Source organism: Notothenia coriiceps, unplaced genomic scaffold, assembly GCF_000735185.1.
Source record: "Notothenia coriiceps isolate Sejong01 unplaced genomic scaffold, NC01 NC01_scaffold00002200, whole genome shotgun sequence".
Classification (NCBI taxonomy): domain Eukaryota; kingdom Metazoa; phylum Chordata; class Actinopteri; order Perciformes; family Nototheniidae; genus Notothenia; species Notothenia coriiceps.
This window is the reverse complement of record NW_011334901.1, coordinates 89,409-104,285: the sequence shown is the minus strand read 5'-3', so window position 1 is coordinate 104,285 and position 14,877 is coordinate 89,409. Positions and strand designations below refer to the sequence as shown.

Here is a 14,877-nt window from a genome sequence, read left to right as displayed (position 1 = left end):
TGTAATTGTAAAGCGCTGTGAGCACCTGTAAAAGCGCTCTAATAAAAAATGTAATGCATTATTATTATTATTATTATTATTATTATTATTATTACTATTGACTCGCTGCACATTATCCCGCTTATTACAGTGTTATAACTGTATTATAGAGTGTCCTTATTGCTATAGAGAAATAGATATCTGAATGTTCAAATTGACCAATAAGAGACTAGTATTTAACCAAGCCGTGTAATAACACTAAATGTTTGTTGTGGCCACCACATAAACTATATTTTGATGTTGACATGTGCTCGATGTGTTTCAGGTATCGCTATGATCTGGAGGAGTTTCCTGCCATGCTGTACGGGGTCAAGACCCGGGCTCAGTCTTACGACACCTGGGCAAAGAGGGTCAGCGATGGCTTGGTTGCCGACCAGAAAAACAAGAAAGGTTTTACACTTAAATCGCACTACAGGATATATGCATGTTGCATATTTCTATTCTCCCATTGCATGGTTGTTTTTTTGTGTCTCCTAGATCTTATTGAGCTCAAGGTCTTGCTGGAGGATGCAGAGGACAGGAAGTACCCCGAGAAAGCTTTGTTCCGTCGCCTGAGGGAGATGGTCAAAGAGGCGGAGACGTGCTCCTCAGTCGCTCAGCTGCTGCTCAGCCGCAAGCAAAGGCACAGGTCAGTGGATGTTCATACACGGACCCTTAATGTAATCCAACAGAAAAGCAATTTAATGATAACCTAGAATACACTAATACTTAGAATAATTGATTAAAGGCTAACCTATATGTCTCTTCCCACGTGTGTCTGCAGCAGCCGCCTGCGTTCTGAGAGCAGTCGTAATCGTTCAAAACTGACGGTGGATGAGCTCAAGGCCTTTGTGGATCAGCTCTACAGGCTGCCCTGCATCATCAGCCAGGCCCGACAAGTCAAAGTGAGTCCCCCTTGATACCATAGAAGCTTACCCAGGCCTCATCCCCATTCTTTCACCATCAAAACTATTGAATAACTGCTGAACCCTCCACCTCGTTCTTCCTCCAGGAGTTACTGGAGAACGTGGAGGACTTCCACGAGCGAGCCCAGGTGGCGCTGTCAGACGAGATGCCCGATTCCTCCAAGCTGCAGGCCCTGCTGGATCTAGGCAGCGGTCTGGATGTGGAGCTGCCGGAGCTGCCCCGACTCAAACAGGAGCTGCAACAGGCCCGCTGGCTGGATGAGGTGAGAGCTCAAACGGCTATTTAGCTCCTATAAGGCCTAATTTCACCATCAACCTTTTTTAAACTGTGAAACTCAGCGTTTTTTTATCTTAAAATTCGAATACACCACTTTATATATTGTAGGACATAGTGCACATTTTCACTTTTAACTTGTCACCATTTTTATTTTTTGATCTTTTATCAATTTAACTTTATCTCCATATGTTGAATATCTTTAGTTTATTTAATATTTTTCCTTCACATTTTATTTCTAATGTTTATATAAAGATGTTTGTTCACAAAATTAACATTTCTTATTCTAAAATGTGGCACCTGTCACAATCGCCCGGGATAAATCAAATATTCTAATTCTGGTTCTGATTCCCAGGTGCGCATCACCCTGGCAGAGCCTCACCGCGTCACCCTGGAGCTGATGAAGAGGCTGATAGACTCGGGGGTCGGCCTGGCCCCCCACCACGCTGTGGAGAAGGCCATGGCCGAGCTGCAGGAGATCCTCACTGTCTCCGAGAGATGGGAGGACAAGGCCCGCGGCTGCCTTCAGGCCAGGTGAGCGTGCATGTGTAACACATCCGCAAAATACTAAATGGGAATGTTGGCCCTTTCTCCTACGTAGTGTTCATCATTTAATAAAACATATTAGAGACAAATATATATATCTTAAATTAAAACATATTTTATATATCTTGTATTAGACATTTTACTCTTACTTCGTATGTTTTAAATACATTTTTATTTTTGAAATTGTATCTTTTATGGGACATTTAACTTTTCATGTTCATACAAATAAACACAAACTTCTTGTGTTCAATTCAATATATTTATGCTACATTTTTATTTATTTATCACCATTTTCTTTTATTCTTTTATGAATTACCCCTGGGATAAATTGAAGTATTCTTATTGTAATTAACTGGTGCTAGTTACAAAAAATAGTTAGCTATACATTTAGTCATACTTGATAATCATGGCTGTCCGTCTCTAATACCCCCCCCCCCAGGCCTCGACACAGCTTGGTGACCTTGGAGAGCATTGTGCTGGAAGCTAGGAACATCCCAGCGTACCTCCCTAACATATTGGCCCTCCGCGAGGCCCTACAGAAGGCCAAGGAGTGGACTTCTAAAGTGGAAGCCATTCAGGTACAAGAACCTGTTCAATCTAAAGTCACGTGTCCTCTTGAGGGACTGGTATTTGACCTTATAGCTCTTAAAAAGCTCCAATGTCTCTAACAACTCTTCTCTCCCTCTGACAGAGCGGCAGCAGCTTCGCCTACCTGGAGCAGCTGGAGAGCCTCCTGGCCCGGGGTCGTTCCATCCCCGTCCGGCTCGACCCTCTGGGCCAGGTGGAGTCTCAGGTGGCCTCAGCTCGAGCCTGGAGGGAGAGGACGGCGCGCACCTTCCTCAAGAAGAACTCCACGTACACACTGCTCCAGGTGGGCCACCGTGAAACCATGTATTTGACCCATGTCTATCAGATGTATGAATCTTACATGTTGCTAATCCGGTACGCCTTTCTTTTTCTGACAGGTCCTCAGTCCTCGCATTGACATCGGCATCTATGGCAACAGCAAGAGCAAGAGGAAACGCGTGAAGGAGCTGATGGAGAAGGAGAGAGGAGGCTTCGACCCCGACGCCCTGAGCGACCTGGAGGAGAGCCTGGAGGAGGCGCGGGAGCCTTCCACCGTCGTAGCAGCCTTCAAATCAAAGGAGCATAAAGAGGTGGAGTCCATCCACTCGCTCCGCGCCGCTAACTTAGCCAAAATGGCCATGGCCGACCGCATCGAGGAGGTGAAGTTCTGCCTGTGCCGGAAGACGGCCAGCGGCTTCATGCTGCAGTGCGAGCTCTGTAAGGACTGGTTCCACGGAGCCTGCGTGCCTCTGCCCAAAACGGGAACGCAGAAGAAGACGGGTGTGGGTTGGCAGAGCAACACCAAGGACTCCAAGTTCCTGTGTCCGCTGTGTCAGAGGTCGAGAAGGCCGAGGCTAGAGACTATCCTGTCGCTGCTTGTGTCGCTGCAGAAGCTGCCGGTGCGTCTTCCAGAAGGAGAAGCCCTGCAGTGTTTGACAGAGAGGGCGATGAGCTGGCAGGTATGCATGGGGTTAGAGCTTCTCAGGTTACAACATTCACATGCTTTTATTTTGAACCGTAGCCATCCTAACTCTGGTCTAACTGTCCCACCAGGACCGAGCGCGTCAATCTCTGGCCACGGACGAGCTGTCCTCAGCGCTGGCGAAGCTGTCTGTGCTGAGCCAGCGCATGGTGGAGCAGGCTGCCCGGGAGAAAACGGAGAAGATCATCAACGCAGAGCTGCAGAAAGCTGCTGCCAACCCGGATTTGCAGGTACTTTATTGGATTTCACACTGTAATGCTGCATTCGAACAATAAATACAAGAGTCTAGGAATCCTGTATGAAAAGCACCACAAGGGGGCACTAATGGGTAAACATGAAATAGACCACAAGACTCTATAGAGAGGCGAAGTCCCTCCATGGGTCCTTATTTCGGAAAGATTATGTATTGAAGTCAATGGAGAGAGAAAACTTATCTCTCTATCCCGTTTGAATTGTGCCACGACCAAAAAGTCACAGTTTGTCGTAAAACTGTTGAAATATAAGACTATGAAAAATATGCAACTAGAAAGACTACAAATCCCAGAATCCCGGTCCCGCATGCTGGCTCTAATGAACCGACTAACTCCCATTGTGTGTATACAGCTCTCAACATGCCCAGACTTGGAGTGATTTTCACCTCTTTTAATACTTTTCACCTCATTCTGAAAGAAAGAAGTGAAATGTGCCAACGTGACGGCCGTCTTGGTGTGTGGTGCGAGGTGGGAGATGTAGTTCATTGAGAGGTTTTACACATAAAAGTGTTACTTCACAGTTTGACGACACATTATTATTTTTTGACTTGCAAAATTATCTTTTAAATTGACAAACATCATATGTGTAATTCGTGGCACAATTCAAACGGGATCGAAAGCTAATCTTTCTCTCGCCCCTTGACTTCAANAGTAAAATCTCAATACGTAGGACTCCAGACTAGCCAAAACAAATGGTTGTAATGTAGTGGAATTATTTATAATGTACATACTTTTACGCGATTAAAAAAAATGCATTGTGGCTTTTTTTCTTCTTTTTTTCTCACCTTTTAATAAACTATTCCTAGTCAAATGAAAAACAATTGTGATGCTTTTTTAAATGTTGAATTAGTCTGTTTTTAGTTTTGCCCTGTTTTTTGATATTTAGAAAAAATGTAAAGAATTACTTCCTGTTTTTGTCTTAAAGAGAAAATGGAGAGAGGATAGAATGAAACATTTGTTTGTTTTTGTTTGTGTGTCCTTGATTCTGCTGAAGCGTCAGAATGATTGTTGGGTCACATTCCTAGGCCTGAAACGTGACTTGTGGCCTCTTATGTCACCAAGAGGTTGATGTAAGTTGTGAGTTAATCTTCACATTTCCTGTGTTGCTCATTAAGCTCAATTAGGGGAGACATGTGTTGGCATGTTGTGGAGCTCCGGTAGGAAAAATTGCATGTTGAATATGTTTTTTCCCTTCATTATAAGCGGTTAAAATATGCATTTTGTGCAAAACAATTAATTTACACATCATATTGATTTTTACCTACCCTTTTTTCAGATACTATTACTTAAATTCTTGCTGTTTCAACATGGTTCCTTCATGTTTCTAGGTGGGGGGAAAGCGCCAATTTTCTAAGATTGACACATGAATATATAAACAGTAAAAAGGAAGGAGGTGAGAAGGGTTTGTCTCTTCTAACTCTAACCAAGTGAAATCCGGATCGAACGGACCGGAGCTACTTTTGCCTCAGGTCCCTCACCTCTGTCCCTGTGCTGAGTTGGAAGCATGTGATCACGAGGGGCCGCAACAAATCAACACAATGAACCGTAATGGGACATAATTGATTGCGTAACATCTTCATCGACCACTGTTTGTTGTGTAGACCCCCCAACCTGAGAGAGGAATGTACGACCGTTGGCTCTCCTAATGAGCACAAAGGCGTTAATAACCATCTCTTTATAGCATTATATGGTTGGTTTGCTTCTGTGATTTGTTTTATGCTCACGTCTTTCTCCCCAAGCAAGAATGGTAGACATACTGCTGTGTGAAATCAGAAACGTGCTTTGTACCCTTCTTCCAGTGATGGAAAAATCATTCAGATTCTTTGCTTGAGTAAAAGTACTAATACTACACTGTAAAAAAACTACATTTCAAGTGAAAGTACTGCATCCACAATGGTAGAGTAGGATAATGTACTTAAAGTACGAGGAGTAAAAGTACTCATGGGAGAGAAAACTCAAACAATATCTAAATATTTTTGAACAAACTTCACATTAAAGAAGCTGGAAATGTGGAAATATAACACAATTGCTGCCAATTACATTTCTGTTAACCCACTCATATTGTTTAATCTATAACAACTAATCGTATTTAATTACATTAAAACATTTCATTTAAGTACCGTAATTTTCGGACTATAAGCCTTAGGCGCACCTGAATATAAGCCGCAGCAGCGGCATACCACTCTCGGTTCCACTTTTACTTTTGCGCGCTACCTGTCTCACTCTTTTCCGGCCTCCAGCTTTTCCTGCTGGAACCCGCCGCTTAAAGGTGGGGGTCCGCGGACCGGCTCAGGAGCCCATAGAGTTAAAGGTGTTGGCCGTTAGCTGTAAAAATCCATAGATTAGCCGCACCGTTATATAAACCGCAGCGTCGAAAAATGGGGAAAAAGGCGCGGTTTATAGTCCGAAAATTACGGTAGCTATTAAATAAATCGGTAAATTAATTGTAGAGGAGTAAAAAGTACAAAAATAGCTTCCAAAATGTAGTATAGTTCAGGTATAAAGTTGTATAGAATGAAAATACTCTGGTAAAGTACTTAAGATGTGTACTTAAGTACTATTCTTGAGTAAAGGTATACTTTGCACCACTGGTTTCTTCCATCAATGCATCAAAATGCCCGAGTTGACTTTTAAAATGTTTTAATTTCAGCAGCGAAAAACTTTGACCTCTGGCAGGAAATTGAGAAGAACTATATTTCAGAAATCCAAAATCCAAGCCTTATTATTAAGATACATTTACATTAGTTAATTGGAGTACTGTGGAGGTGGTCGATTGCAGCTGTAATTCACGCAATATCATCAAATGTAATCCAATTGGGATCCTATTTTGGACTTTATTTTAAGAATGTATTCTTGACAGGAGATGTACTTTGCTCGGAAAGGGGCAGACGAAAGGCAAAGGAAAGAAAGAGGCCGGCCCTAGTTTAGCATTACAGACCACCCCCACCCACCTCTCACTCCAGTCATTTAAATCCTAAAACTTGAGCATTTTGAGATAAACCTCCAGAGACTGCTGCAGAGATACAGAGAAGACCCGGTGACACTGCAATGAAAGGTAAGTCATTTTTGCAAATTGATTTTCTGGTGATTTTAACTGCACATTTTTTTAATTTAAAACCATGCACGTTTCCCAGCAGGTCCCTTTGCTAAGGTTTATTCCTATTTTCTTTAATTAATATATAAGGACACATTTTGATTGCATTGCAGATTACCACAGTTATCATTAAATGTTAAAAAATAAATGTTTTATGGATTGCAATTTAAAACAGACAATTGTTTATGAACACAAAGCTCATAATGTGTCACATTTGTGTGTGTTTTCAGTTAAATATCAAATTTGCAAGATTAATATAATACTTTTTTTTATATTTTTCCGGCAAAAGAAATGACACAAATGTATAGAATAGAAAAAAAAAGTACAATAAAAAACTGAAAGAATTGAAAATATAAACGGAAATATACAAACATTATTAGTAAACCATAAAAAAAAAGAGCATTTAAAACAACATTGTCTAAACTTTTGACAGGTATTTACAAAGCTGGTGAACTAGAAGCTACACTATCCAATCATATCTTGCTTACTAATAGACAAGGTTTTTAGTGAAAAGAACTCAAAGTGCATGCTTATACCATCCTTCTTATCGGTGTTCAGTAAAAACTACATTATTCTAATTTAGCCCACCCTGCAGCTGGAACTGTTTGCTGTCCTTAGTGCCTTGCTTCATGGCATATTGACTGTTGAAAACAACCCAACGTGCCTTTAAAGCTGCTGCGTCCTCTTCTTTTGGTCCGGTTTGTAGGAGACGCTGCCAAAGCGGGCATCCCCAATGGCACCATGGCCAAAGTCAAGAAGGCCCCATCGGAGGAAAAGATGGATGAGCGGGGCCAGTGGGACAACAAGATAGAGTTTATTCTGTCGGTCGCCGGCTCCATCATCGGCCTGGGCAACATGTGGCGCTTCCCTTACCTCTGCTACAAGAATGGAGGAGGTTAGTGTGAAAGGAGTGGGTGAAAGAAAGTCTGTTTCCTCTGGAACTCTCCTTGACTTCATAAATGATTGTCAGCAATGGCAGGAGGTATGAGTTAAAGACATACAGTAGATTTCCATGTAAGATTCACTGTAGTGCACACATGCAGTATTTTTCCATGAACTTAATAAGTACATTTATGACAGCTATGAACTTGAAACGTGTGAGAACATGTACATGCTTTGCATATTTGGTAACAGGTAGTTTGGTAACTACGTCAACCTGTACATGTTTATACAGGTGGATGTGTATGACTGAAAGGTTACACACACATGCAAACATATGCTCCATGTATTACAAAGGCAAAGAACACAACAATTCAAAAACAGGAAAGGACACAATGGGGGGAAATGGGGCAATGAATGCATTTATTTTAATTGTAATGTAAATGTGAGTGTTTGAGTATCGTGTGATCCATTAAGTGTCCTGTTTCACGAGTGCCATGGATAAGGCTTATCTACCAATCAGAGAGTCATTGTTTTCATCCCAGCAGTCAACATGTCCAATTGCCCTTGGTGATGATACTTAACCCCAATTTCGTCAATAGTCCTGTCAACTGGTATGTGATCCTTTTTTCGTAGTGTAGTATAATATGCAGTCTTTGGTTAGAACACGCACAAGCCAACATACAGTATCATCCCACCTTGAGCTCAGATGAAGGAAGTCACACATATCCAGTTATCAGATTTTGGGCATGCTTGTGTAGGTGTTAAATCGGTCGACCCTCTTTCTCCCTCCATGGGGCGGGGGGGTCAGAGGTTAGAGCCGAGCGAGGTCAGGCAGCTGGTGTTGCTCCTTACTCTCTGCAGCTGTCCCTGCGGAGAGGCGAAAATCTGAGCACGACAAATATCCCCGGACACCCAACGGGGCATCAACACAAAATGCTTGAAAGAGAGTGCAGTGTGTCAGGTCTACATGTAACTAAAAGAGCATTTAAGAGGTTTTTATTTTTATTTTGTAAGTCCCCCAGTACATCTTGCCATTTACTGCATATTCTCATTGGGAGTTAGAACTTCAGATACATTCAGGCATGTATTCTTTCATGTAGTAATTCTTGTACGTGGAATACATCATCTACACTAGACGTCGATCAAGACATTTCCACAGTGATTCAGTGTCAACAATAGCGGAGTTTTAAGTTATAGACAGAAAAATAAACAAGCTTTTTATAGGTTTTATGTAATCAGTAATAGGTAAAGGAAGAGAGGGGTGGAGGCAGAGTCTTTCTCCATGAATCATTATCATGTATCTTGTAACCAGTGGCGGTTCTAGACCAATTTGACTGGGGGGGCCAGTTATTTTCTGAGGGGGGCACAATAAATGCAGGCTGAAAAAGACAAAGACAGTATGAAGTAATTGCGCATAAGAAAACAATGCAATACAGTTATTGGTATTTGTTTCATTACACATTATTATATGCTTACCTTTAACCTTTGTGTGCTGTTTGGGTCTGTGGGACCCGTTTGTCAGTATTTACTAAAATACATTTTATGCAATTAAATTATTTGAACCTGCTTTATTTGGGGGTGGACCTCACATCCTCTAGGGGGGAAGATTCTTTTTTAAATGTTGAAGTTAAATGCATCAATCTGGTGCACTTTGAGCACAAAATGAATTGATGGATACAGCTCTCAACACTCATATGACAGGGAGCTGTATACTTTTCAATAATCCAAGCATCTTTAGAATATGATCACAACCAATAACAAATCATTTAAACTTGTTTATTCTTAACTTATGTTACCTAATTAGCATTCTTTCTTTTTATTTATGCATATTTTACTAATCACTCCCATTTTAAACTGTTTTTTTTGTTGTTGACTGTCCTATAGTACACATTGGAATGATTTCTTACTTAATTTTTTACAACTATATTAAATAGATAAAGGTGTGCTCGCTCACAGAAGCTGTGTGTTCCTCCGTGGCGATGTTGGCTTGCGTTAAAAAAAAAAAAAGTAAAGGGGGGCTATTGAGGGTTTGCGAGCAACCAGTAGCTCGCGATCGACGTGTTGGAGACCCCTGCTCTAATGGGTCCGACTAGAATGACAAATATCGTTAGTTCCGCCTATTCCGTCAGCCAAAAAATCGTTTAATCATAAACTATTTTTTTTTTCATTTTCAGGGGGGCCACATGGGGTTCCAAAGTCAGTGTTCGGGGGGCACTGGCACCGCCTGGTCCCCCCCTAGAACCGCCCCTGCTTGTAACGTTTCCTTAAGATTTGCATATTTCCAAAGGATACTCCACATGCAGGGGACTTACGGAGACGCTTCCCATTCACTTGGGGTGACGTCACGCTTTGCCGAACTGCATTGTGGTTCCGTCGCGTCGCTTTGCTTTCGTTGCTCGCTTCGAAAGTTGAGAAAAGTTCCGTCCACATGGCAGTGTGACCTCGCTCGGCTCTGACCTCTGACCCCCCCGCCCCCATGGAGGGAGAAAGAGGGTCGACCGATTTAACACCTAGAGAGTGACTTTAACTTTGGATCTGCTTTCGTATTTGGATCCGCATTTATGCTGCTAAAAGAAGGCTCTGGGTTGTATTAAGATTGTAACTCTGCACACATGTCCTCTGGATTAATGGTCGCAAAGCTTCTTGAGGCCAAGTTGATTTTAAGGATGTTAAACTTATCTACACCTTTATTTTAGGATTGAATTCCTGCAAACAATTATTCAATTAAAGGTTGTTTCATTAAGTTTTTATATTTACATGAGATATAAACTTAAGAAAAAGTCTCAGATGATATAAGGACCCCCAGCTGAACAACTTCAAGCTGCATTATAAAAGCACCACGTAAGAAAATTGAGAAAACAAATCAAAAAAGAAGAAGCTTATTGAGTTTCAAGGATTGTTGAAGATTTCGCGGTGATGTTTTGGTCAGGATAATTGTAATAATGAATTGACCAAAAAAATGTGTTTGTTTTTGTAATACTAATTTTAACCACAAGAGGCAACATCAAGTTCTAAATGGGATTAAATCATTATTTGTATCCTGTTAAGATTTAATTTAATTTACTTTAACACAAAGAACATAAATTGTGTTTTAGTCCTTAAAATAGGAAGGCTTTTAGTATTTTTCGTACGAGGTAGTGATGCATTTCAGCCTCTTGTGGCCTAAACCAGTATTACAACAATTGTTATGTCACAAACATGTGACATGAGTTTTTTTTTTCTTCTCATTTAACTACAATAGATAAAAGTCATGGTGTTCGCCTGCCTTATTATCACCCAATGCATGAATGGAAAGGTTAGGGTTACAGCCCCTCCTGGAAAGGCACAAGAGATAGATGTTACTCCACATACAGTACCAACAATTAGATTTGTTAATATGGACTACGAAGCATTTTTCCTATGGCCTCGAAAGCATTCACCAACAGAAAGCATAGCTCTAACCCAGAATCCTTTCTTCTCTCTTCACTCAGGTGCATTCCTCATCCCTTACATGATCTTCCTGTTCACCTGCGGCGTTCCCGTCTTTTTCCTGGAAACGGCTCTTGGCCAGTACACCAGCCAGGGAGGCATCACCTGCTGGAGGAAAATCAGCCCGCTGTTTGAAGGTGGGTGGGAAAGTTTTATAACCTTAGGCCAAAGGAGGAAAAACAATAAATGATATCAGGAAATGCTTACTGATCAGTACATGCATGCGGTTTGGTCAGTTCTCAATGAGTAAGCTATAGGGGATTTTTTTAGCAAAGGACCACACACACACATTATTCTTTATTTACATTGCATTCTATGTTTTCTTATTGTGCAAACAACCATAAAGCTTTCCCCTCTGTTAGTTCAAATTCATCTCATGCCAGCATTTAAAAAAAAACATTATAACATTTAAATAATGAGGTCAAAATCAGTCATTTAAGAAATTGGTCTCCCCATTGTAAATGAATCCTACTGTATGGCAAAAGGGCTTCAAGACCCTGGCCAAGACGGTCGTGAAACCATAACATAATAACCTGATGGCTCAATAAGGCAATAAAGATGGCATTTTGTAAGGAACGAACATTCGCTATATTATTTCTAACTCAATATCTTCTGATATACAAAGAAATCCTAGAACTAGTGTTAATGATTATTTTATTTGGGTGATTCTGCAGGTATTGGCTATGGCACGCAGGTGATAGTGGCTCTTTTGAACTTCTACTACATCATTGTTCTGGCCTGGGGGATTTTCTACCTGTCTTTCTCTTTCTCCTGGGACCTGGCCTGGTCGTCGTGCAACAACACGTGGAACACAGGTACCCTAAGAGCCGCAGAAACCATGAGAAGCTCCACTAATGTTGTCAATACATTCAAGAAAGTTTCACCCTTTTCCCGCAGAAAACTGCTTGGAGTTTACGAGAAGGAACACCTCAATCCACCATGTTATCGACCCTAACGCCACCTCTCCTGTCCTGGAGTTCTGGGAGTGAGTTTAGATTTCACCTCTTGGCGATACGCTCCTACTGTGAAATGACAGCCATGCATAATCTCTGTGTTTCCGTCCTCGTCCCTGCAGGAGGAGAGCGCTGAGGATTTCCCCAGGCATTGACCAGATGGGCTCTCTGAACTGGGACCTGGCCCTGTGTCTTTTCATCGCCTGGGTCATGTGCTACTTCTGCATCTGGAAGGGGGTGAAATCCACGGGAAAGGTCGGTGAACTTTTTTTATTTAGTTTGACCAAAGACATTTCGAGGGTACTTGAAGGATGACATCTGATATTTGTTTGCATTGCTGTATGTGTGTGTCTATATAGGTGGTCTACTTCACTGCGACCTTCCCCTATTTGATGCTGATCGTGCTGTTGATCAGAGGGCTCACCCTGCCTGGTGCATCGATCGGAATCCAGTTCTACCTTTATCCGGACCTGGGACGACTAGCAGACCCACAGGTACCAAGAAACCACACCATTTTAGATCTATCACCATAGCACAGAACTACAAATTCCCTTTGAGGGCCTTTAGAAGATGCCTGTGTGTGCGATGGTGCAGCAGATGCAGGTCTCCCATGGTTCTCTGCTGGGGAGCCCAGTGTCTGCTGGGTCCATCTGCTCTCCATGAAAGAGGCAGGCACTGCAGGGACTCAATGGAAGGTCAGGACATCACTGGGACTGTGAACACAAGCTTTTACTGACTCTGCTCAAGCTAACTCATTCAGAAGAGACCCTGGCTTTACTCAAAACTCTTCATCTGTTTTGTTGTTATCTCTGCCTAAGCCACGGGGGATCATGTCTTCGATTATATGTGGTTATCTGTCTTTATGTCAACATGATAGCTTTTAATCCATTCGTAGCAAAATACAGTGTGCGTGTCATTTATTTATTTTTAATCAGTGGTAGTAAAAAACAAACAATATGATGAGTAGAAATAAATAAAAAATAATAAAAGTACAGGCAAAATAATTCTTGACACCAATAATACACTACATAAAATATATGTTTAAACATAAATCAGCACATTATATCTCAATATAAATCGAATTTTGCGTTTTTTTTTAGATGGCCTCATTTTCGATCGGATCATGTGCAGAAAAAATCCATGGCATATTTGTTATGATTTGCTAAAGTAAAGTTCGACACAAGGTTAATAAACCCCTTTTTTAGATGTTTTCCTTTTGTGTAATCTCATCCGGTTTTGTCTATTGTAAACAAATCTGATTATTGCAGGTCGTCCTCTCTATATGTATGAAATCTTAGTTTGTTAATCAATGATTAAACAAATAACCGACTTATATGCAACTACCCTAGTGAATGATTATGAATTTGCACGTGAATTCATACAAGGCACCTTTGGGCATACATCATCCTAAGTGCTGTGGCTAAATATATGTATACGTGTAGCAGCACTTCAGTTTCAGTGTTTTTTATTTGAAATTGTGTCTTTTGTGTAAGGTGTGGATGGATGCTGGCACCCAGATCTTTTTCTCCTACGCCATCTGTCTGGGGTCGCTGACTGCTCTGGGAAGCTACAACAAATACAACAATAACTGTTACAAGTATGTCAACAATATCTACACATTCTTTATTACATGTTCAGAAAACAGGAGTTCCTTTCCACTGTCACACTCAGAACATGATCAAATATGGAAACAAGTCTACATATTCACTTTTGAAATAACCCACTTGTTTCATCATTATACATTATCATCAAATGTATGTGTGTGAGTTTAAAGCTTAATAATAATGGAAAACACTGGTAAAAGGAATATTCTACATTTGAATATCATTCATGTGCTCTTTGTTGCAGGGATTGCCTGATGCTGTGTCTTCTGAACAGCGGCACCAGTTTTTTGGCAGGCTTTGCGATCTTCTCCATCCTGGGTTTCATGTCCTATGAACAGAACGTTCCCATCTCAGAGGTGGCAGAATCTGGTGAGGCTTATCCTCCGCTGCATTCAAGGCATTTACAGTAAAATAATCTGTCTGTATATCCTCCTGCTCACATCTTCTCCTGTGTGTAGGTCCTGGGCTGGCCTTCATAGCGTACCCCCGCGCTGTGAGCATGATGCCCTTCTCTCCTCTGTGGGCCGCCCTCTTCTTCATCATGATCGTGTTTCTGGGGCTTGACAGCCAGGTAGGTCATCAAATACACTCACTGAATACAGTCAATAATAAATAATGGTAAATAATAATCAAAGCATAGTTAAAGTACCAAAAGTAAAAGCATTTGTTACCGTAATGGCCCGTTTTAGAATCATACCAAATGACTGTATTGTATTTATTTATGCCTTTTATGTTTCGTGGTAAAGGTTGATCTCATTGTCATTACTTTATATACTGCTGCTGGATATCTTTACCTATAATTATATTTAACTTTTTACCTTAGACTTATGCTATTTACACCCAGGTGTATGTAGCGTTTAATAATGGGGTGTATTTTATTAGTTTTGGTTTTGAATGTATATGTAAGGCACATCTTATCTTCAGCACTGTAGTTATCTGACGTGAACATCAAAACACAAATACTACCTGTGCTATAGTGTGAACGTTTATTAGTTGATTTATATTTTGTATTGGGTAATAATCTGAAACCGTAAAGTATCTAAAGCTTAGTAAAAAGTATAATATTGGCTTCTAAAGTATAATACAATTAAGTTACAGTACAAGTATCACAAAATTGTTCTTGAGTACAGTTTGTTAATATCATTATTACATTCCATAATTGCATCATATAAGTACTTGAACAAAGGGGTCTGAACACTTCCTGTACTTCCTGCACCACTGGTGCCACTAACTGGTCTTTAACTGAGATGGCATTGACAAGTCTTTCCGTTATTCCAGCTGAAAACCAGATTTAATAATCTCCCCCCCCCCC

At 41.0% G+C, this 14,877-nt stretch overlaps 2 protein-coding genes across 3 annotated transcripts in view; both read left to right on the top strand.

Annotated features, from left to right (window-relative positions):
- The window catches only part of LOC104966380 (lysine-specific demethylase 5A-like), a 13,595-nt gene extending 8,664 nt beyond the window's left edge, over positions 1-4,931 (top strand). The window contains exons 5-14 of the mRNA XM_010795570.1: positions 305-429; positions 517-667; positions 803-923; positions 1,031-1,207; positions 1,574-1,752; positions 2,204-2,342; positions 2,456-2,635; positions 2,730-3,290; positions 3,385-3,543; positions 4,893-4,931. Coding sequence (XP_010793872.1) covers positions 305-429; positions 517-667; positions 803-923; positions 1,031-1,207; positions 1,574-1,752; positions 2,204-2,342; positions 2,456-2,635; positions 2,730-3,290; positions 3,385-3,543; positions 4,893-4,931 — 1,831 coding nt within the window. The remainder of the gene's footprint in view (positions 1-304; positions 430-516; positions 668-802; positions 924-1,030; positions 1,208-1,573; positions 1,753-2,203; positions 2,343-2,455; positions 2,636-2,729; positions 3,291-3,384; positions 3,544-4,892) is intronic.
- A 1,593-nt stretch (positions 4,932-6,524) lies between these two features.
- Positions 6,525-14,877, top strand: part of LOC104966234 (sodium- and chloride-dependent GABA transporter 2-like) — a 12,552-nt gene continuing 4,199 nt past the window's right edge. For both annotated transcript variants that reach the window (XM_010795419.1, XM_010795427.1), the window contains exons 1-10: positions 6,525-6,619; positions 7,365-7,553; positions 11,011-11,145; positions 11,683-11,823; positions 11,906-11,993; positions 12,084-12,216; positions 12,321-12,455; positions 13,455-13,558; positions 13,810-13,934; positions 14,024-14,136. In XM_010795419.1, the coding sequence (XP_010793721.1) occupies positions 6,613-6,619; positions 7,365-7,553; positions 11,011-11,145; positions 11,683-11,823; positions 11,906-11,993; positions 12,084-12,216; positions 12,321-12,455; positions 13,455-13,558; positions 13,810-13,934; positions 14,024-14,136 (1,170 nt within the window). In that variant the 5' untranslated portion in view covers positions 6,525-6,612. The remainder of the gene's footprint in view (positions 6,620-7,364; positions 7,554-11,010; positions 11,146-11,682; positions 11,824-11,905; positions 11,994-12,083; positions 12,217-12,320; positions 12,456-13,454; positions 13,559-13,809; positions 13,935-14,023; positions 14,137-14,877) is intronic.